This window comes from Clinocottus analis, unplaced genomic scaffold, assembly GCF_023055335.1.
Source record: "Clinocottus analis isolate CAN_PGR_092001 unplaced genomic scaffold, fCliAna1.0.p SCAF_16, whole genome shotgun sequence".
Taxonomy (NCBI): domain Eukaryota; kingdom Metazoa; phylum Chordata; class Actinopteri; order Perciformes; family Cottidae; genus Clinocottus; species Clinocottus analis.
In genome coordinates, this window is record NW_027175887.1 from 8,473,687 (window position 1) to 8,495,841 (window position 22,155).

General features: G+C 41.7%; 5 protein-coding genes across 12 annotated transcripts in view; 3 read left to right on the forward strand and 2 right to left on the reverse strand.

Annotated features, from left to right (window-relative positions):
- Window positions 1–9,714, forward strand: epn3a (epsin 3a). Of its 5 annotated transcripts, none has more exons than XM_068577884.1 (12): window positions 1–29; window positions 359–453; window positions 2,446–3,202; window positions 4,973–5,091; window positions 5,790–5,867; window positions 6,310–6,411; window positions 7,002–7,085; window positions 7,414–7,543; window positions 7,826–7,984; window positions 8,114–8,179; window positions 8,265–8,498; window positions 8,625–9,714. In XM_068577884.1, the coding sequence occupies exons 3-12, from the start codon at window positions 2,605–2,607 to the stop codon at window positions 8,909–8,911; spliced, it is 1,857 nt and encodes a 618-aa protein (XP_068433985.1). In that variant the 5' UTR covers window positions 1–29; window positions 359–453; window positions 2,446–2,604; the 3' UTR covers window positions 8,912–9,714. The 5 variants fall into 5 exon arrangements, with proteins under 5 accessions (XP_068433985.1, XP_068433986.1, XP_068433987.1 ...); XM_068577885.1 differs by having other exon boundaries at window positions 15–70; XM_068577886.1 differs by lacking the exon at window positions 1–29 and having other exon boundaries at window positions 176–453; window positions 7,829–7,984.
- arl16 (ADP-ribosylation factor-like 16) lies at window positions 8,147–15,693 on the reverse strand. 2 transcript variants are annotated; one of them, XM_068577890.1, is made up of 7 exons: window positions 15,554–15,693; window positions 11,521–11,679; window positions 11,143–11,197; window positions 10,915–11,031; window positions 10,682–10,797; window positions 10,383–10,558; window positions 8,147–8,936 (listed from the first exon to the last, which is right to left on the reverse strand). In XM_068577890.1, the coding sequence occupies exons 2-6, from the start codon at window positions 11,595–11,597 to the stop codon at window positions 10,393–10,395; spliced, it is 531 nt and encodes a 176-aa protein (XP_068433991.1). In that variant the 5' UTR covers window positions 11,598–11,679; window positions 15,554–15,693; the 3' UTR covers window positions 8,147–8,936; window positions 10,383–10,392. The 2 variants fall into 2 exon arrangements, with proteins under 2 accessions (XP_068433991.1, XP_068433990.1); XM_068577889.1 differs by lacking the exon at window positions 8,147–8,936 and having other exon boundaries at window positions 9,647–10,558.
- Window positions 11,729–14,050, forward strand: fn3krp (fructosamine 3 kinase related protein). The gene is made up of 6 exons (XM_068578841.1): window positions 11,729–12,007; window positions 12,198–12,349; window positions 12,489–12,580; window positions 12,735–12,817; window positions 12,911–13,033; window positions 13,144–14,050. Exons 1-6 carry the CDS (start codon window positions 11,867–11,869, stop codon window positions 13,480–13,482), a joined length of 930 nt encoding a protein of 309 aa, XP_068434942.1. The 5' UTR covers window positions 11,729–11,866; the 3' UTR covers window positions 13,483–14,050.
- Window positions 15,206–22,155, forward strand: part of tbcd (tubulin folding cofactor D) — a 24,175-nt gene continuing 17,225 nt past the window's right edge. For 2 of the 3 annotated variants that reach the window (XM_068577880.1, XM_068577882.1), the window contains exons 1-13: window positions 15,212–15,721; window positions 15,816–15,866; window positions 15,968–16,065; window positions 16,245–16,346; window positions 16,514–16,660; window positions 17,099–17,154; window positions 18,729–18,861; window positions 19,601–19,646; window positions 19,908–20,040; window positions 20,406–20,548; window positions 20,634–20,694; window positions 20,827–20,901; window positions 21,075–21,169. In XM_068577880.1, coding sequence (XP_068433981.1) covers window positions 15,544–15,721; window positions 15,816–15,866; window positions 15,968–16,065; window positions 16,245–16,346; window positions 16,514–16,660; window positions 17,099–17,154; window positions 18,729–18,861; window positions 19,601–19,646; window positions 19,908–20,040; window positions 20,406–20,548; window positions 20,634–20,694; window positions 20,827–20,901; window positions 21,075–21,169 — 1,318 coding nt within the window. In that variant the 5' untranslated portion in view covers window positions 15,212–15,543. Of the gene's footprint in view, window positions 15,722–15,815; window positions 15,867–15,967; window positions 16,066–16,244; window positions 16,347–16,513; window positions 16,661–17,098; window positions 17,155–18,728; window positions 18,862–19,600; window positions 19,647–19,907; window positions 20,041–20,405; window positions 20,549–20,633; window positions 20,695–20,826; window positions 20,902–21,074; window positions 21,170–22,155 lie in introns of all 3 variants that reach the window. The other variant, XM_068577881.1, reaches the window with a different exon arrangement.
- znf750 (zinc finger protein 750) overlaps window positions 21,284–22,155 on the reverse strand; it is a 3,727-nt gene continuing 2,855 nt past the window's right edge. The window contains exon 3 of the mRNA XM_068579304.1: window positions 21,284–22,130. Within this exon, the coding sequence (XP_068435405.1) occupies window positions 21,542–22,130 (589 nt within the window). The 3' untranslated portion in view covers window positions 21,284–21,541. The remainder of the gene's footprint in view (window positions 22,131–22,155) is intronic.

Genomic DNA, 22,155 nt, shown 5'->3' on the forward strand with positions numbered 1-22,155 from the left:
TCTTCCGCGTGCTCTGATCACCTGCTCCAGTTAAGTGAGCTCAGAATATTTTCCATCCGGCAGTGAAAGGGTTAAGTCTGACTCTGCTTGCGCCGAGCTCTCTCTCTCTCTCTCTCTCTCTCTCTCTCTCTCTCTCTCTCTCTCTCTCTCTCTCTCCATCCATTTTTACTGTGTGTGTGTGTTTTAAGGGGGGGAGGCTGTGTCATTTGCAAGGCTATATTGTGATGTGCACACACACGCACACAACTTAGTTTGATAACACAACAGCACCGCCGCGCTGTGGTTGTGGATAAGGTCTGAGCACACACGGCTTTCCTCTGTGCTTTGAATACCTTTATTTTTTTTTAAACTCTCGTAGCTTTCCTCACGGGATGTGTCGATAGGCGGAGGCGTTTCTTCCTCCACCCAAAGCCTCTCCAAGTTGGGACCCCACTGACGCGCTGTGACATGAAGGTAAGAGGGAAAGTGGATCGTGGTTCGTGGCGATTTTACTGGCTTTCTTTTAAATTCTGTCGAGGTTTCAACTTCTAAACTCGGAAGGAAAGCTGAGTCACGGTCACATACTTCACCTCCGCGATCATCCCGTTTGACGCAACGTGCATGATAATGGCTCCAGTCGTCCCAGTTCGGGACACACACACACACAAAAAAGGACGCAAATGGAATCGAAAGCTGTGTTTCCATCCAGCGGGTTTTGGTGTTTACGATCCATGTTTTGGCCACACATCTGGAGGGCATAATGAAACACACGAGCATGTAGGCCTGATCCGGGAACAGTTTGCTTCCTATAGGTGGCCTGTAGATGAAGAATGTTCGCTCATGATGAGCTCACTTATCAATTTGCTGGATTACTGAACCAGATCGTGCTCTTTTTTACATAATCATTGAATCAGCTAATGTGGAAAGCAGACAAAGTAAATACTTTGAGAGTTGAGTCCAGCCTGTCACCACGTCAAGGTCACAAGTTACAGTACAGTATGTGTGGTATGTGTGGAAGAAAACATTGTGAAGTAGAGAGTAAAGAGTGCTGCCTCCCTCCCCTGGCTACTATCAGTTTGACTTATGTGATAGTCATTCTCACAATAAGTCGCAACACGAATTTATCTTCATTAAGGGTGTGAGTGCAACAGTAATGGTGGCATCCTAGATTATAAATCTGGCTAAAAAGGGACGGTTTAATTGCCACTCTTTGATCTCTCCTGTTACAGCACTTCTGTCTCTCTCATTAGCTTTAATAAAACCACCACTTTACCGGCTTTCAGTTACAGGAACTGACTATCTAGGTACTCCTCAGACTCCAGTCGAGCGACCCCGGGGATCAGGAGATAATGGGACTTAGTCACCACAAACACATTCAGTCTCTTACTACCACTTCATGGTCCATTTAGAACGCTCTCTCATAGTGTGACTGATATTGGAGGCCAACCTTTTATTCATAGCACGCTCCACAGCCTGCATAAAGAGTTAAAACTGTAATGTTTACATTCTTTATTACTGTATCAACATAGCATATTCACATTATTTATGTTAAATATTTCAAGTCAAGGGGTAGATATTGACCATTTTAGCGCCCATCTCGTGCCCCCCCCCATTTTTTTTTGAATATTTGGAAATGCTCACACATGACTCAGCATTTGACTCTTAAGTAAAATGTCTGTGCATTTCAGTTGAATAGATGAGATCTGGGAGGGGAAAGTTATCGGTTTAACTGACTCACTGACTCACTTGTGTACAGAGAAGCAGTTCAAAGGGCAAAGTGCATACACTACATATATATATATACACACTTTTATATATTTGTGTATACTATACACACCCAAACACACACTAAATAGTGGTTCTGTTGTACTACTTGCAGTTTTGTGAGTCTTTATATGCTTTGAAGCACAACTGCTGATGTGGTGATGTAATCAGGTCAGAAAAGCAGGTGGAGTCCCCCCCCCCCCTCCCCCCCTCCCTTTCCTTTCACTCAAAGGTAAAACACATTTCTACGGATGAGTTTCTCCTGGTTGGGTTGAAGTCCCTTGGTCTAAACTAATATTTGCTTTTTAGTGAGGGAAACATTATTTTGATGAATGGAAAATTGAGGAACTGGCTGTCAAGCTGACAATTGCTTACTGAGGAACAATGCACGATAGGCACTCACACAGATCTCTTGCAGTTATTTCAGTGGAAACTGAGCCCAGGTGTTGTGTTTCACATCGCTGGGAGGCGCTGAGTTGTTTCTCTCTCTCCTTCCAAACACAATTACAGAGTGAAAAATGTGTGAGAGTTCAGCTGTAGTCCCTAGCGTTGTTAGTAACAGCATGCAAAAGGAGTGACGACACTAAAGAGGGTGTCGGTGTGTGTGTGTGTGTGTATGTGTGTGTGTCTTATATCTGTCAAAAATTAAATATTTGACACAAGGATAAAAATGCTTATATGTATATCTTTCCTTTCCATCAGAAACACACTCGTGGACATTGCTAAAGTTCCCAATAGAAGGCCAACTTCACTGCATTTTCCCACTGAACTGATCTCCGACGAGCCACCTCTCCTGAGGAGACACAGTGCCTGGCCTGCTGTTGGACTATCTCTTGTCACCTGGGAAACACAACCGCCATCATGCAGACCTCCTCGCTCCGCCGTCAGGTGAAAAACATGGTCGGCAACTTCACGGAGGCTGAGATCAAGGTCCGTGAGGCCACCTCCAATGATCCCTGGGGTCCTCCCGGCTCGCTCATGTCTGAAATCGCAGACCTGACTCTCAATGTCGTGGCTTTCACCGAGGTTATGGGTATGATCTGGAAGCGGCTCAACGACCACGGAAAGAACTGGCGCCATGTTTATAAGGCACTGACCCTGCTGGACTACCTGATCAAAACAGGCCCTGAGCGTGTGGCGCAGGAGTGCCGGGAGAACATTTACACCATCCAGACATTGAGAGACTTCCAGTACATAGATCGGGACGGCATCGACCAAGGTGCCCATGTCCGGGAGAAGGCCAAGCACCTGGTGGCTCTGCTGAAGGACGAGGAGAAGCTGAAGAAGGAGAGAAGCCAGGCACTGAAGACCAAGACGCGCATGGCGGGCTCCAACAGTGGCTTGGGCTCTGGATCCATGCCTCCTCCGTACCCGGGGCGTCGCACAAGCCAGCCCAGCGCGGCAGGGTTCTATGGGGATGAGCATGGCCGGTGCAGAGGCTCACCATCCTCTTTTCACTGTGAGTATCTGAGGAATCTAACATCTACACAATCGCATAACTACTTTCTTTGGCATGTGACTTGTCATCGGTCAAATTCATCACATAAATTTCCATGTGCTCTTATTGATCCTTTTTTTTAATTTGTGGAGACACTGTCAGCTATGTATCTCTAGTTTTGGCACAGTTTTTGAGACCTATCAATCAATGAATCAATCAGTTCTTACCTGTGGCATCTCATTCAGGTACATGCAATTTTAATACCAGCAGCACGTTCCAACATTCAAGGCTTGATGAATAGGAATTTAATAGCTTTTTTTTGTTTTTTGTCCCTGCTGCCAGTTGGACATCTGCATTCCTGTCATTCTCTTGTATACAGTCATGTCAGCTAAACTGGATTTACAAAGAGAGGAGGCCCAGTGTGTGGTTATCTCAATCTAATGTGAAACCACAACTGGATAATGCGTTTACTTTTACAGTATGATCTTTTCTGCTACTGCAGAGATATTGGTGAATTTGCAAGATAATATAAGACCTAAGCGCTCCCTTTGTGAGTGTGTAGGGCTTTGGACATCTGATGTCATTGACTTACTACTGCAAACAGCTCAAACTAGCTAACTATTAGCTGCATTGGTGAATGTATGACTAGTGTGTACCACATACTTTTGGTATGCATGGTTCATGGTGTTTATTAAAAAATATCGGTCAGTCAGTAGCAGAGCTGTGGCTTCATGCACCAGTTACTTTGATGTTGGAGGACTGTTACATGGTTTGAACAGAGACATGCCCACAGCTGGTATCTGTTTTATTTCTAATAATCCATCAAAAGTCCCTTTTCTCAATACACTTTCCACCTGATGCACGTTTCTGGCATACTTTTCTTGGCAGACCGTGTGCCATTGGAAATATCTGGCATGAAACCACATCCAATAGGAGCACGGCTTGCAATACGCAGGGAAAACATATACTTCAATTTAGTTTATTTTATATTTATATATATTACATGTGATAACAAAATGCAGCTTTCAGGCTGGATAATCATAACAATTTCCCAGCTACAGACTTGTGTGCTGAGCTGTGTAAAAGCAGTAATACCATTTTTTTTTTTTTTGCAATTTGCACTTGCTTTGCCCTGGCTGGATCTCTTGGAGATTCCAGGACACGGGCACACAGGGATAGTTGCCGTGTTGGACAGAATGCTAATTGACGGCATGGGTGGGGGTCAAGAGGTTGCCAGCGGCTAATTACCTGCAAGCATTTAAGCTCAGACGCAGTATATTGAGGGGCAGCACAGTGGAAATGATTGGTTTCTGAGACCGAACTTTGCCAATGTCTGGCCTGCTTCCCTCTTTTAGCCTTGTGACCGACAGCCTGACACCCAGACTGGTACAATGCCAGTAACCAACGCTCCCCTCCCCCCATCCCCTATCCCTTCCTCCAAACTAGGACCTGAGCCCTGGGACCCACCCAGCAGTATTCAGGGTAATAAGGTGGGCTCTACTCCAACCCGTCCATTCCTCTCCCCCTCCACCACCCTAACTCTCCACACAGGAGCACCATTGTTCTCAGTGCAGGCAGGCTGTGGCAATCAATGCCAGCAAAGGCCCTGAACAACGGGCAGTGGAAAGAAAATGTAGATGCAAAAACAGTGCCAGCTCTTTTTCTGGCCTTGAAAATCACCCTTAAGCGCTTCTTTCTTTGTTTTCCATGTATCTGTTTGTGTTTCTGCTGACACCCCTCTGCTCCCTGTTCCTCACTTAACACCCTATCCCCTGTGCTGTCCCTCTGTAGCCTCCACTTCCTCTCCTCGACTCGCTCCAGACATGGAGCAAGCTCGGCCGGCGACCAGTGGAGAAGAGGAGCTGCAGCTGCAGCTGGCCCTGGCTATGAGCCGAGAAGAGAGTGAAAAGGTACCTCTAACTAAGATAACACACACACACACACACACACACACACACACACACACACACACACACACACACACACACACACACACACACACACACACCTACACACACACACACACACACACACACACACAAAACCTCTCATCTCTCCAGGAGATGCACCTAACAGAAAGAGGCTTCTTAGTCGCCATGTTGCTGACATGTCACATTGTAACGCTGCAGTGATACATTAAACATTCCCCCCTCACACACACACACACACACACACACACACACACACACACACACACACACATACACACACACACACACACATACACACTTGGACACTGTCATGGTGGGTGAGGCACTCTCACCACGTATCTCTACGAGGCCACCATTTCCCAGATGCTTGAACCGAAAATGATATCATCAACTCGGTCTCGGATGTGGTCAATAATTGTGTAAATAATGCTGAAGAGTGAGAATGCTGCGAGAGAACGAGTGAGAAGCCAGACAGGATGTGTGCATTGATCCACTCTTAAGCATCCACAGCCCGGCGGAGTCTCCATGGCAAGGGCAGCCGCCGCCCTCTGTCACTTCTGTTCGGCTACTATAGGAGTATAGTGCACAGCAGTTCTGTGATACTCACTAAAGCAAAACCAAGCATTTACTTTCCCCTTTGAATAGTCTTCCTTCTTATCCCCCCTGCTTGACCCTAGCCACCTCCTACAGTGGATATGGATGAACAGACCCAGCTCCAGATCGCTATGACTCTCAGCAAGGAGGAGACCCAGAAGGTACAAGTCTGCTGGGACCAGGAAGGGATGACTTTTCTTTTAAATCTCATGCCCTATAGCACATCTCCCGTTACTCTGTACACTGAAACCAACCTCACTGCCCAGTAGGCCCCTCTGAGAAACAGCTGCATGTACTTTTCATTGTCTGTGGCCTCCCTTAACCCCTGAACAGCAAAAGGACATGTCATCTTTCTCCAGCGACTAATCCAATGAGGCTTCATCTTTCTGTTCCACTAACCATTACATCTCTTCTCCTCGTTTAATAGTATGAAATACTAATGTCAAATACTTTCCTGGTGTGGTGTCAGGGAAGGGCAAAGGGTTTAACCCCTTTTACTCTGCCTGGGACACCTGTAGAATTGCATGCAATGTACTCTACTGTGAGTTTGACCAAGCATTAGTTACCCTTTGTTGACCAAATACAATTCCCTCCCCGGTTAAGCCCCCTTCACAGCCAGTTCAACCTGCACCTGCTACACTGGATATGGATGAGGACACGCAGCTCCAGTTAGCCATGAGCCTGAGCAAGGAGGTGCACCAGCAGGTAGGGTTTCTGGTTTCTAGGGGTGACTGGGGGGCAAAGAGGGACTTTTTGTTTAGGGGAAGCTGGGCTTCAAATAATGTAATGTGTTCCTGTACCTACCACTCGTTTAAAGTTGTTGGAAATCTTTGTCTATGTTTTTTGTTTTTTTACTTTTAATTAATTTTCTATCTGAATTTCTGTTAATCACTATAAAAGTGTTACATTTATCTCCTTACCTTCTACTTCTTTTGTTTTGCCTATTTAAAAAAAACAAAAACAGAAAAAACCTTTTGTACCTATCGCTCTGTTGTGTTATCTGTTGCAACATTTTTCCTCTCTTTGTCTTTTTCCTCCCTCACTCTGCCACAATGGAGCTGCTCTGTTAGAGATCACAGTGATGCTCATGCTCTCTCGTCTCTTTGACCGCTCAATTGTCTGCTTTGTGGCCATTGCACTCATCTTCATATCTGGGTCACACATGGCCCAGAAAAATTGGCTTTTGTACTTGTGAGCAGTCGCGGAGTCATAAATATAGTACGATGTGACAATATGGGAATTTTGCTGGAAGCTGTCATGCCCAACGGCGCCCATGTGTCTGTATCTGTTGACAGGAACAACTCAGTCGTCAAGGGGACGACTCAATGCTCAAGAAAGCTCTGGAGGACAGCAAACGTGAGATGGAGACTAAAGGCGGGGTATGATTTATTGGGGTATGGAATATCTCAATGGGGGTGATGAAATATAACCATATGTTATGTTTTGAGATCCTGCATCTATAGAACAAGGACCAAAATCTAAATTCTAATACATAATAGTAAAGATGGGCAGGATTCTTGGGTCTAATCAGGTTTTACATCTCAACCATTAAAATACACTGTGAAAATCTCAAACACAATTTTTTTTCAATAGAATTCATCAATAATTAAACTTAACTATCACTTTGTCAATACGAATTAGAGAACTATCTGAGTGTTGAGGCAATATACTGAACTGACAGATCTTTTCTTGTTTTTTTATGGTCAGACCGCCTTCATGGACCTGGTAGATGTTTTCGCATTGCCCTCAGATCCGCCTCCTAATGACCACCGATGGAACAATGCCCCACGCCAGGCAGCTGCTCATCCGGGGAACACAGACCCCTGGGACTCCCTGGGTGAGCCTAGAGTTAGCCAACCTTGACCAAAGCAGGAGCGTTTTAGCACCAAGTTGTAAATGATATGGACTAAATTATAGTCATAAAATACTTACTCTTTGAAGACTGAAACATTTGCAGACTGATTCATTTCAGGTGTTTTGAGAAACGGATATACGATAATAGTAGAGTGTTTTAATTAAAACCGCCTCATTCTTCATGCTCACAGTACAATATGTTCTGTTCACTTGCCAGAAAAGGAGCCTCTCACACTCTCTCTAATTCACCTCTTGGTTACTAAAGTAGGCAGCAACAACACCCCAAGAGTAGATGATGCCTGGATGGCACCGCCAACATCCAACAGTCCGCCCCCACCGTGGGAGCCCCCGGTCAACCCCTGGGACGGCCCGCAGAGCAACCTCAACGCCACGGGCCAAGACTGGGCCTTCTCTGCCAACCCAGGTGACACATGCACTCATACAGCACAGCCATATACAATCCTGTAAAAAGGACAAGCCATACTGTATTTTTAAATGACATTTTTAAATAATAAAAGTAAATTGTATTTTGGTATGTTTGTAACCGCCCCAGGAGTTGATCCATTCCCCCTCAAAGGACCAATTGGGGAACCTCGTCTCCGACCTGGAAGCCCCTCAGGTGAACAACACATACCTTTTACCATTGTGATTCTGTGCATCCCACCAACTTGCATTGTTAGAATTTGCTATTTTTTTGTTGTTAGACGGGGATCTATTTGATGAGGCCATGGATGGAGGTCAGATGAATGTAAATGGACGAGGGGAGAGTCCTGAGATGTTTGACCTGTCACGTCTTGGAGAAAGCCTGGCAGCCCCCAGCCCTCGTAAATGCCGGACACCTGAGGCCTTCCTGGGCCCCACAGCAGCATCCTTAGTAAACCTGGATAGATTGATCCCAGCAAATCCTCCAGCCAAGAACATGAACCCCTTCCTATCAGGTATTTATTGTATCATTGACTGTCAATGCAACACTCATTATGTGATCCCAGAGGAAGACCAGGAACATGCTTTGATAGCTGCAACTTTAGGTCTAACTTTGTTTTCTGTTGTATCGTTCTGTTTAGGCCTCAGTGCGCCGTCACCCAACAATCCATTCCAAGCTGAGCAGCCCAAACTAACTCTGAATCAAATGGGCTCTAGCTCCCTCTCTTCGGCTCCTCAGGGCGCTTCTCTTCCATACAGTGCATCCTTGCCCCTGCCTATGAGCCACCAGCCTGCCAGCCTCCCTGTGTCCCTTACTCACCCTACCCAGCCTGGTCTGGGCCTGCCAGGGGCCCTCCCTGAGCCCTTGTTGCCCTTCTCTTCAGCCAGCACTGACGGATCACAGGCTGCACAGAACCCTTTCTTATGAGGATCAACTAAATTGGAGAAAATATCTAAGAAAAAAGGGGAATGCCATTAGGTTATGCTCTCCAAATATAACTAACTGCAGATTGACCTTGAGCCCTGAAGACTTGTATGAAACCCCCGTTCTTAATTTTTATATTGTATTATATAATACGGTAACCCTTAGATTGATGCAAGCTGGTTCTGCTCCTCACTGCAATAAGCTGTACTCCTCCTCTCATCAATGAGGCAGTATCAGAGTATACAAAAAAGGACACCTTTATATCAGAAACCATTAGTGTCATTTAAACATTCTTTATGGCCATAACTCATTGCAACCTAAATACAGCCAAAAACAAACAAACACAAAAGCACAGTTTGATAATATTTTGTTGTTGCTTCACATAGTCACAATTACCAGGCAAATGTATTTTGGCTTTTCAAGTAGTCTACAAATCTCTTGCTCACTCAGCTGTATGTTTGATTGGCTTAGCTGGCTATTGCTGCTGTCATATACAAGTGTAAAAAATAGATTTCCTATAAGAGACCAGAGGTAAAGACCTGTCCAATTCTTAAAATGTTGCCGCATCAATACGTTAACTTTGTTGAGCATCTGTTGGACCAAAACTGATGAGAAACATCATGTGTATTTGATTTTACTATTGTGAAATTCATTTCTGGGATTAACTGATTGAAATTTAGTTTGGAAGGACTGGAAATACTTCAGAGTTCACTATAAGCAAGGCAGCATTAGAACATGTATGAATCATGAGTTTTATTGATTGCTTGTGAACCACTGATTCATCAAATATAAGGGTATAAATGGAACACTGTCTCAGTCTTTAGTTGTTTTTATTGTTTCGTATTTCCTCAATTCCTGTGACATCAACACATTTCATTCTGAAATAATCACATCAGGCACACACCCAGGGCCATTTACAATATGTGTTGCGCACTTTATGCCCCCTGCTGGTAGTGACTCATTACCACTATGCTGCATCACCTACAGTAGTCCCTCATGAGTTTCTCACACTTAACTAGTAAACCTACGTGTAAGAGCTTATTTAGTTACACAATAAAACTAGTCCTTAGAGAAGCGTAAGGATCACACTGTTGTCAGTCATGAATCAAAGCAGTTGGCTGGTAATCTGGGCAGAATTAAATTAGTAACAGTGACCAGTAAAAAATAAATATTTTGCATGAGGTAGGACCAACAGTAGTGTTAATTTAACAAATGGTAAAATGGCCAAACATACAATCATTCACTCCTGCCATGATATCACCAATACATCGCCTTCCCCAATCACACTTATTAACAGTCACCATATGTATATATGGTAACAGAAATACAGGCAACGGCTATTCAGTGGGTCCAACAATAAACACATCATTGAATACTATAAAGAAAACAGTCTTTGCACAATGAGGAAACTGACATCTCTTGCCAAAAGGCTTGAAGTCATCATCCAACGTCATGTGAGAGTCGAACCACACACCTATGATAGTTCACTTGACTATGATGGACTCCAGCCAGTTCAGCACCTCCTGAAGTCCCTGTCCAGTGCGGGCACTGAGTTCCAGTATTTTGATTGGCTGAGTAGCAGATGCAATGATGTCATCCATTCTAAACAGTGATTTTATCTCTATGAGACTCATAATGCACGGCATGTCCCTGGAAAAATGTGGAAAGAAAAAGAGAAAATATACAATGGCGTGAACAGCTTCCACCAAGAGACAGAACCAAGGTATAGCAAGTGAAAGTAGGGATTGTTGTGTATGTGTATATGAGTGTTACCTCTTGTTGAAAAGAATAAGCACAGAGACATTGTGCAGAGGCTCCGCGGAGAGTACTGACAGCAGCTGGATGCAGGACGAGGATATCTGAGCAATGTTGGATGAGTCCACTATGAACTATGAGAAAATAAAACAAAACACATTCAAAGAAATTATTACAACAGCTAGTTTGTGTACCTCTCTCAAATGTCACAAAAAGATGCAGCTTGTTTCTAAAAAAACAAAACAACATACAATGACAGAGGAGCAGTCCTTGAAGTAACTTGGCCATATCGGGCCCATGCAGCCTCCCAGCTCTCTTAGGGTCACCTTTTTCTTCTTCAGTTTCAGGTCAGTGAGGTTGGTTCCTACCTGTGGAGGTTTAAAGAGTTACGACACATTACGGGATTGCCCGTCTTATCAAAACTGAGCTATAACACATATTAAAACTGGGATTAAAAACAACCTTCCCATATTACTTACTGTAGGCAAAGTAGAAGGAGGTTCCCCCAGTTCACATAATCCATGCAAAGTGAACTGTAAACTAAATCTGTTAGGAAAAATATCCCCATGAGCCAGTGCGTTAGCTTCAGATGTGAAACATAACTATTTAAACTGTTTGTTTGATATTATATATTTGGTCAGTTATATATAACTAAGCTATTTAGGTTAGTGTATTGTTTAAATGTAATGTGAGTTACTACTTAGTTAGCTTAACAGGTAATTATTGCATTAGCTAATATTATTATCTGGCTAAACTAGCTAGCAAGCTAACTAACGTTAGTGGAAAAGCTACACAACACTTTATATTTACAGTTTTTGTTTTGTTCTAGATCAAAACATTCAGCTGGGCAAAGGATATTTTGTAGACGTTTCATCAACAAAGTTTTTCCGACGCCAGTCGCTCCTAGAAGCAGGCAAATGTCATGGCTGCTCATTCCGGGTTTCCAGCAGAAGTACAGTCAACCGATGGAGCTTCATTTGGCACCATGGCGACGATCACGTGACCGTGATACGCCCCTGTGATAGGACGAAAAAGAAATCACGTGTCGATATAACGGAAGAAAAACAAGACTGCAGTCCACGATAGTGGTTGTTGGTTCATACGACAAGTAAAGTAAAACAACTAAGCTAAATTAAACTTCCGGCTCCGCATTGCGCATTAGTGCTACTACACGTCTACTAAAGTTGGCCGTGGGACACAATAATGGAAGCTAAATTAAAGAAAGAGTTGGGCACCGCCATGCTGAAGTCAACTGGTCACTCAGGTGGAGGATGTATCAGCGAGGGCCAGAGTTATGATACTGACACTGGGAGAGTGTTTGTGAAGATAAATCACAAGAGCGAGGTATTTTATCATCGCTGTATTATTATTATTATTATTATTATTATTATTAACAGTATTTTGACTGGCACTGTACATTGTGCACATGTTACGATGAAGATCAATCAATTACATAATATGCACATGCAAATTGGTGAAGATATATGTGCTACTGTACTACTCACCAGCCCAAATCTGCTTTTGCTTGATTCAGGCCAAATTGATGTTTGATGGGGAGATGGCCAGTTTGGAAGCCATTTTAAAGACAGAAACTGTTAAAGTCCCCAAGCCTGTGAAGGTGATTGAACTTGACACAGGAGGATGTGTATTTGTGATGGAGCACCTGGACATGAGAGGTCTTACCAAGTAAGATATCTCTCATACAATGTGTTCTGCACTGTATCAGTAGAATAGATGGCAACATGAACACATAGTTTTGCAAGTATAGTTTGTGCTTTTTCTTTTTCTTTTTTTAACAAAACACTTTTTTCCAAACCCAATGTAGGTACTCAATGCACCTAGGAAAGCAGCTGGCAGATCTGCATGTTCACAACAAGAGACAGTTGGAAAAATTAAATAAAGAGCAGCAGACAGTGGGTAATCCACCTTAACTTAACGTTTTGTACATACAGACAAATGCACAAACACGTATTATTTCATATTGCCATTACTACAGTAAATAACAGTTAACTCCCATAATGTAATTGCCGATTAGTTAAAATGTACTACAGACTTATTTGACTGTACATAGGAAAAGGAGCTGGACAATCGGAGGTGGCGGTTATTGAAAAATTTGGCTTCAGTGTGCCAACATGCTGTGGATATCTACCTCAGGTAAAATGAAAAGTATTGTGTCTGTATACTATATAATATCTGGTCTCTATGTCTTTAAGATGTCGATGCGGTGTTTTTACCTTACCTCCTCAGGAAAATGAGTGGCAGGATGACTGGGTGACGTTTTACTCCCAGCAGAGGCTGCAGCACCAGCTTAACATGGTGGAGAAATCTTATGGAGACAGGGAGGCCAGAGAGCTATGGGCCAAGCTACAGGTGCACCTCCTCCTTGACTGCCTCAGGATCAAAACATACTTTACACAAGTTTTTATGATTGTATCCATGCTTTGACGCAGCAGCAAACATACTATGTTTGTTATTTACAGTTGGAGATACCTCAGTTTTTCAAAGATGTGGAGATTGTCCCCGCTCTCCTCCATGGAGACTTATGGGGAGGCAACGTGGGGCAGTGTGCAGAGGGCCCGGTCATCTATGACCCGGCCTCCTTCTATGGCCATTCAGAGTATGAGCTGGGTATTGCAGGGATGTTTGGTGGCTTCAACAGCTCGTTTTACTCTGCGTACCATGAGAAAATTCCTCAACCACCGGGCTTTGCAAAGAGAAACCAGCTTTACCAACTCTTCCACTATCTGAATCACTGGAACCATTTTGGTGGGGGCTACAGGGCCACTTCAATAAGTATTATGAAGAACCTACTGAAATAATTGCACTCCCATTCACTTGTAGAAAGCTTCACAGTCTTAAACTCAAAACCAAGTATTATGTATGTATTGCCAGATACTAATTTGACCAAAAATAGTGTGGCTAATTGTTGAAGAGACTAACCATAATATTCTAACATTGTAATGTCTGTGACATTGTGTAGACAATACAGAATCAACATAGCAAGAAAGATTTGCCCTGTCTGCTCCATCTATACTAACCTGCTTCATATAAAATATGGAATTGTATGGTTGAACAAGGACATAAACTCTATAGGTATTTTTTAAATTCTGTATTTCCCACAACTAAACATAAACCCTATTTTGCAAAACTGTTTAAAAAGGAAAGGATTACCACACCAAGACCTCAGCTCTGCACTAACTTAAAACCTCTTGGTTTTTATTTCAATATGTTGTACGCGTGGAACGCATTACAGGTATTTTAGGCCTGTTTGTCAGTTGGAACACATACCAAGAAATTTGAAGTTGATCTGCAGCTGAGTATGCTTTGTTATGCTTATACTTTTTGCGCTTTACCCCATTTACTGCTGTAATACTGAAATGTCCCCACTGCAGGAATAATAAAAGAATATATAATCTAATCTCTACCTCTGTTATTATGATGATTTCTACCACTGACTGTTTGATTTCTGCCACAAAAATATTTCTTCTCCCAAACTGTTATACACCTTTCCTCCCTGAAATCACATACAACTTAGTAACATACACATATGACCGTAGCCATCTTAACTGCTGTTGCTACTTTGTTTATATGTGTGATGTTATGTTGTTATGTATATTTGTATTATGTATGTGTATGTCAATATGCTTTTATGTTTTCTCAGGTATAAAATAACAATCTTTTAGGAACTTGACTTGGAATGACAAATCAGAATGGTACAGACTGTGCCATTGAACCAGTAATTTAGTATGTATTGTCACATATGTTTGGAATTGAAATTCCAAACATCAGTGCAATTTTAAATTGCACTGATGGAAAACATTTTCAATGATTTTACATAAAAGTAGGGAAACGCAACACTAGAAATACTACAAATAAAAGTAATTTATTCAAAATGTAACTAACTGGAATAATGCACAAAACTATTTTCATGCATGGACATTATTATTTAAGCATTAACATGGAAAACCACCTAAATGGTGTAGTTGGTTGAGGTTAAGCTAATTTTACTATTGTTAGATCCGTAACACTATATCTAATTTTAGAATAGACCTACTGATCACTTGTTTGTAAAACTTAGATCTGAAAACTAACATGTACGCTAGTTATAGGTAGCTGTTGAAAAAAAGGTTCAAAATTGTCCTCTGAAAGGTAGAGTAACATTTTAAAATCGCATAAGATGAAGGTAATAGTGTAGTGGTTTTCAAATGGGGGTAATTGAGATTATTATATGTATATAACAATTGCATGAATAAAAAATCCTTTAAAGAATTTATTTAATAAATATGAATACATAATTAATACATATCCAATATTATAAGTGCACGTTCTTAAACTGAATTGTATATATACTATATAAAATCAGACACTTATGGCACAGCGCTGTGTATTACATTGTTTTTTCAATCACAAATGCTTTGCCCTGGTTAGGGGGTACTTTGCTGAAAAAGGTTGAGAACCACTAGTGTACAGCGTTGATCACTTTGCGTATCACGTGACCGACGATGCGCGTGCACGTCTGAGCCATCTCGCTTTCCGTACGAGGGCAGGGCGAGAGCACAGCTTCTACGAACATAAGCAAGATTGCATGAAAACTCCTGGTTCGCTGTTGTTTGATTGAATTAATTTCAGTTTGCATGTATTCATTTTCATCTGTATGCTCTCTAGACCAAGTCAGTGTTGTAGCTATTGATTATTAATTGAAGCTTATACAAAGTGTTGTTTCGTGAGCTCATTTTTGTATTGACATTCGTTCCTGTTGCTTAGTAATGCTAATATTAGCTAGCGTTAGCTAACGTTAACGTGTTAATATCTTCATAACAACACACACCAGCGTCAGCCTCTGCAACAAAGAGACTATTTGTCGGTGGACGCCGGGCATAATGGCCTTACCCGAGACAGAGAATGGATCCTCCGGCGGTGATGGAGCAGAGTCCATCGTTCAAACGTGTGTGTTGGGGGGCTTCAGTGAGAGCAGTGAGACCAGAGCTCTTCTTTCAAGTCTACTGGAGGTCCACGGCGACATGTTGACAGTCGAGACTGTTATACAGAGGTTCTTAGGTGACATAATCACCTTCAAAGAATAAACTAAATCAATCCGTGCTTAGGATAAGTCTCATTTTAATTCATCACACTTGCCCATTTCCTCACACAGTGATAATGAACAGATATCAAGAGCAACCTCATCTGCTGGATCCACACTTAGGTACAATGTTTCTTCATTTTAACTTTATTAGTACTCAATATTCACTTGGAGAATGTGTTTATGCATTTATTTATTATTGCTTCTATTCACTGTTGTTATAGAATGGATGCTGAACATGATGCTGGAGTTTGTGAAGAGTGAAAACTCTCCCTCTTCATTGGTTCATTTGGCCTTTAAGTTTCTCTACATCATCTGTAAGGTCAGTCAAAAACAGGTTCACGTTGACTGTGTTGTAAACCAGTTAATACTAACCAGACTGCACTACAGAGTAAAACCTGGAAGTCTTATTTCACTGACACAAAAGCTATATAGCTAATTCAGTAATCCTAATTTGTAAGGCCTTGTGTGTTTGAATTCATATATATTTTCCTGTTGCAGGTCAGAGGCTACAAAATCTTCATGCAGCTTCTCCCCCATGAGGTGGCAGATGTCCAGCCAGTTCTAGACCTGTTGTCCAAGCAGGATCCCAAAGACTCTGAGGTAAGATTGGCCTTACTTATTAAGAGTAATAATATTCAGGCCTTCACAGTTACTCCTCTATGAATTTGCCTAAAAGAGGTTATTTGTATGCATTATGCATACATGATATTTTTGTTTTTCCCATCAGCAAATATTGAATAGTCCATTTTATCATGTACTCATTCCAGACTTGGGAAACTCGCTACATGTTACTGTTGTGGCTGTCCATGACCTGCCTCATACCTTTTGACCTTTATCGTCTGGATGGTAATTTGGAGTCAGACGCTGGCAAGGCCAGAGAGTCCACTATGGACCGCATTCTCGCTATTGCAAAGGTAAGTTAAATATATGATACCATTTTTATTCTGTTTTGCTGTTTTGCATTAGAGAGATTTGACTGTATAGGTCTCGCTCCTTATAGTGGCTTGGCTCTATTCTCAGGATTTATGAATCTTCTGAATATACTTTCTGGATGTTTGACAACAGTAAGCGTGGGCCAGTAATGACACATAGTAACCTTTAAACAAGCATACCTTGCTGTTTTAGAGGTAGTGATACATCCATAATTACAGCAACAAAACAAATAATCAATATGTCAAAAGAAATTAAGTTAACCAAAGATAATCCAGACACTTTATTATCCAAACATTTTTTTTTAAGCCTGGGTAATGTTTGTTGATTTGTTTGTAGTTACTCCAATATTTAAGAATGTGATGATCAGCAACGGTGATGTTATCAAACATTACAAGTGACACATTTGTTTTTTCCCCCAGTCTTATCTACTTGTCAGTGATAGTCCTCGGGATGCGGCATCTGTACTAGTATCAAAGTAAGTAACAGTAACACCACGCAAGTAATGCATACTATGTGTTCATATTTTGGTTGTATCCAAAAATATCACAGTATAAAACATTGGAACAATAATACCATTCACAAATATAAAACAAGTTCTAACTGGACTTGCAGTACTCACTGGCTGTCACTTGCAGACTTAATTTTACTCGAATGCCATTCATAATAAAATGTGAATATACTTTTGCAGCCGCAAAATTCCCAAAGTCTAAACCTGAGCGGCTTTCCTGATGTATGCACGTATACATATGCTATAGTAATGAATGACTGACTTTTTTTGATGAAGTCAGTGCCATCGAAAAATCAGTGACATCCACCCTCATGATTTAATGCTCCATATATGAAAATAAAGGTCGACTGTATCGTTGACGCTGTTTTCCACCGATAGACTCCTGCTCTCGCGATTTCCCCTGATGGATACAATATTGAGGAAGTAAACAACTCATTACAGATGTTGCTAAGCTAATGCTAGCGCAGAGATATTTAATGAAGGAATGACTTTTGATTTCCGGAAATCTGACCGTCATCGTCGTTAGCGCGAAGCTCCGGCGGTCAATGAAACATCAGCAAACTGTTCCGCATTAAGCGAATTATGGACGAAAGGTTAGTGCAAATATGCTGACGTCAACAACCACATACATCTGTGTTACTCTGACGAAACGGACTAAAAGGAAGAGGACAGGGCGTGAGCACCTGAAGGGACGTTTTTGTAACTTCGGTGTCCTAAGAAAGACACATGAGATGATTGATCAATTTATCATTTTATTTTATTATAACAATAATACTTTCATAATATTTAACCAATTTATTTTGAGCTTTATTCAATTTGTTCTGCTCTGTGTTATGTGAACAAGGTGTTAAACACGTATAATTTGGTACCTCGGTCTGGGCAAGGTGACAAAGTTAAATACATAATGTAAATTCGTTGTGGAAATGTCCAGTGGAGTAGTCGGCCGATGCCGAACTCACCTATATTTGGTTTGCAAATAGAGATTCATAATCAAGATGTTTCAATACACTTTGATAGAATTCAAACATATTGCCAAGCTCTACTTTTGCCTTTTGTACTCACGTGGAAACGTACACTTGCTTTGTTGTCTTGTTTGTAAAAAGCTTTATATTTGATTTTTTTTTAAATGCACATAACGCTGTTGTGCATGATGATAATCTTCCATCATCCACCTTCATGTTTTGTTGTACAGAATGCATCCTGTGGTCACAATGTGTACATGCTCTGAAATATTATCTTTAAAGGACAATCAAATACATTGTTATTAGTCTTAGTGTAGTTTGCTTAATAACAAAGGCTTGTTGCATATGTCAAGGCCAGATGTCGGCTCTGTCTATAATGTAAAGCATGATCTCCAAAAGGTGCTATGAAAATATGGCAATTTGCAGTAAATATACAATACAATTCGGAAGTTATTGTAATGTCCTTTTCAGCCAGTAGAGGGCAATGTTGCCTTTTAAATCTATTTACTGGCGTCTGAATTTGTTTATTCATATGAAACCTTGACGGCTTTTGTATCTTTATTGCTCATGACTGTACAGGTTCATGACACGCCCTGATGTGATACACAAGTGTCTAGGAGACTTTTTGGACTGGAGCCTGACCACTATAACCCAGACCAATGATGAGTCAATGAGAGACATTATGGTGCTAGATGGTGCGCTGCAGTCTCTGGTAAACATGCATACTCACTGATCACCCTCAAACCTGTAGTGTTGCACACACACCTGTCTGTGTATGTTGTAAGCCAGTGTACTCTTGCAGAGGATGGTTTACAAGAGCTGACATGACCGGTATGTCTCACACAATAACTAATGTGGTTTTAGCAGGTGTGTAATGCACCTGCTGCTGTGTGGGATCTGCTGTTCGAAGTGACTTGTGTCATTTTAATACACTGCTTTAAGATAAACAGTTTTCCATAAAATGAGAATGGCAATGAGAGTATTTAGTCCCAATGAAATCCCCTTTTTTCACCCTGTTGCCCCTCACATTACAGCTGTTCTCTCTGCAAATCCGTAGCAAGGTTTAATTTAAGGTCAGCTATGTATAATGCAGCCCTCAAGCAAGTACATGGCATTCATATCATTGGCACATAAACTTGCACAACATGTTTAGAAAGCTTTTCTTTGTACCTAATGTAACCTGGTTCCAGCCTATGTGGTGCTTAGGGCGTTCAAATCTGCCTCTCCGTGTTCAGTCAACAAGCCAACAGAACCCATACTTGCATGATTTCTTTTTGTGTACATTGAAGTTAAAGTGCAAAGAATTATTGTTAAGAAATTAGCTATTAGGAATTTGGCTTTTAAGAGTAATTTTCAGTTTGCTTGTACAATAAAGACACGTGATGCCTTTCCAAATGTTACTGCTATCGTGTATCTTAAACTGATTTGGTCATCTTGTTTATCTCCCCCAGGCAACACTTTTCAAACATGGAAAAAGAGATGACATCTTACAGTATGGTGGGTTCCCTTTCCGGCTGTTATATTTATCAGCTCTAATCTTGAAAATGGACGTCAGAATTTCCAGAAAAGCAGTTATTGAATCATATGATTGTGACATTGTAATCTTTAATCAGTTGTTTTTTTTAAATAACACAATTATTTGGGTTGACAAATTAAGTTAAATGGCCAATGATATTTAAATGCAGACCTGTTGTGGGTTTGACTGATATTCCTGTTTACGTTTGTCATTCTTTTCATTTTAACCATATTTGTTCCCAGCTCCTGCAATTCTGCAGTGTCTGGAGCAGAAACGTCTTTCAGAGAGCAACCAGGCTATGCTGAGGAAGCTTGGTGTCAAACTAATCCAGAGACTTGGCCTCACCTTCCTGAAGCCCCGTTTGGCCATTTGGAGGTCAGACTTAACGCCAGCTCATTATACCTAATGTTGTAAAAACTCAGTCTCCAAACACAGTCAGCAGGCGCATTATCTGTACTACATATTGACACAAATCCAGTGTGTGTTTGTTCTATCTAAAACCTAGCATCATAGTACATAAACAATATTGCGAATACCAAAACAAAAGTATTCCTATCACCAATCATGGCTCCCTGATCAGTTTGGAATTGCTTCATCGCAGTTTATCTTCCAGTTTTCTTTCATAGTGAATAATGTCATATATGTCTCAACATACTTTAGATATCATTTATGATATATGGCGAGATCAGGCAGTAGCACAGAGCTGAGCGCCTTAAAAAGTTTAAACACATGTTTTTTAGGTACCAGAGAGGCAGCCGCTCACTAGCAGCAAACCTTTCCATGTCCCAATCTACTGCAGTCGCTACCGCTGTGACTCCTGAGACAGAGACACAAGAAATGGAAGAGGACTATGACATTCCTGAGGAAGTGGAGACAGTTATTGGTCAGTTTCAGCCTCCACTGTGTTTAAATCGCTTGTTAATGCGTTATTCCTGCTCAGGAAATGTAATGTGTGTTTTATTTTACAGAGCAACTGCTGTTAGGACTGAAAGACAAGGAAACAATTGTGCGCTGGTCTGCAGCAAAGGGGTAATATAGGTCATATGTCACCTAGCAAGTCATCCTCATTGCTTATTGTCTTTTGTAATCTTTATGTCAAAGACAGCTCATCTGAAAGAGTTTACGTGTTACAGTAATCATCTGTTTTATTTAACACTTTAGCATTGGAAGGGTGACTGGGAGGCTTCCCAAAGAGCTGGCAGACGAGGTGGTTGGATCAGTGCTGGACTGCTTCAGGTAGGTTCATTCGAGGGGCAGATTGGCTCTCTGTTATGCTATTTATCATTTTCTTTTCATTTTCATTGTTTCCAAATACCACATAATGGCCAATTTATCAAGCAGCCCCATATTCCATCAACGTGTTTTATGTTCGCCCGTGTTGTGTGTGTGTGTGTGTGTTCTTTTTAAAGCTTCCAGGAAACAGACAACGCTTGGCATGGCGGCTGCCTGGCACTGGCAGAACTCGGTCGGAGAGGCCTGCTGCTTCCTTCCAGGTTGACAGATGGTACGTGACTACACATTCACATTGAGATAGTTATCATAAGATACACGGACTAGTGCAAGCAAATTCTGGTGATTTATTGATTCAACATTTTTAAATTTACAATACATTACCACATCGTCCAAAAATATACAAATTTAAATATTAACCTCCCATATAAAACAATGCTTTTCACCTTTTGCAATCAAGTGTGAGAACGAGACATAATATGTCTTTGCATTTCACTATTATTTTCTTACAGTTGATCCTGTGGCAGTGCTATAGACATTTTACTTATTAATTATGTTCAATACATCAATCTTTACAATGTTAGGCTTGCAGTGTTGAAGGTTTTGAGATCCGTCCTTCACACCAAGTAATTACAACAGTCACAGTTTAGCGGCAGCGAGGCCTCCTCCTCGAAGCCCGTCCTGTTGCTTTTGCTCTCTTGTTTGGTTTGAGGCCTTTGCTATCAGCCTGGCCACTGCTTGCTCTTTTCACACCAATTTTCTTCGCCATACTTGTGTGTTTGATCTTTTTTGGAGAGCTAGAACGTATTGTGTCTGTGGAATTATGTGAAGGCCTCTCCGCAGTGTTAAAGTCGCGTGAAGAGGCAGCAGAACTTGCAATGGCTAGCTGACAGAGTGCCAGTGCTGCACTCTGCCTCTGGTCACATGGTTCTTCATCCAGCTCAGTGTCTGGCCCTGCCTGAAGATCGTCTGAAGTGCGCAAGGCAGAGCTGTGAACAGAGCTGCTATGAGAAGCTCGCAGGCTGAGGTTCAAAGGCAACTCTTCCCTGTTTAAGTTCTTTGTGTCTGAGCACGTCAGTCTGTGGTCAGGTGGACCTTTTTCTTTGTCCTGGTTCCTTGTTGAGAGGTTTAGGGGTGTCAAATGTTCTCTGTTGTTCTCTCCATCTTGGTCTGGGGTTTTTTCAGGACATGGCTCAGAAACAGGCACAGAGTAATATCTGTTACTCTCAGCCAGTCTGAAAGGTGAAAATAACCAATTAA

Excerpts from the sequence above, each read along its gene's own strand:
- fn3krp (XM_068578841.1), top strand. The coding sequence starts at position 11,867 with ATGGAAGCTAAATTAAAGAAAGAGTTGGGCACCGCCATGCTGAAGTCA. Across the intron at positions 12,581-12,734 it reads TAAAGAGCAGCAGACAGTGG|GAAAAGGAGCTGGACAATCG; the intron begins GTAATCCACCTT and ends GACTGTACATAG. Across the intron at positions 12,818-12,910 it reads GCTGTGGATATCTACCTCAG|GAAAATGAGTGGCAGGATGA; the intron begins GTAAAATGAAAA and ends TTACCTCCTCAG.
- epn3a (XM_068577884.1), top strand. The coding sequence starts at position 2,605 with ATGCAGACCTCCTCGCTCCGCCGTCAGGTGAAAAACATGGTCGGCAAC. Across the intron at positions 5,092-5,789 it reads GCCGAGAAGAGAGTGAAAAG|CCACCTCCTACAGTGGATAT; the intron begins GTACCTCTAACT and ends GCTTGACCCTAG. Across the intron at positions 7,544-7,825 it reads AGACCCCTGGGACTCCCTGG|TAGGCAGCAACAACACCCCA; the intron begins GTGAGCCTAGAG and ends TGGTTACTAAAG.
- arl16 (XM_068577890.1), bottom strand. The coding sequence starts at position 11,597 with ATGAGCAGCCATGACATTTGCCTGCTTCTAGGAGCGACTGGCGTCGGA. Across the intron at positions 10,798-10,914 it reads AGGACTGCTCCTCTGTCATT|TTCATAGTGGACTCATCCAA; the intron begins GTATGTTGTTTT and ends ATTTTCTCATAG. Across the intron at positions 10,559-10,681 it reads CTTATTCTTTTCAACAAGAG|GGACATGCCGTGCATTATGA; the intron begins GTAACACTCATA and ends ACATTTTTCCAG.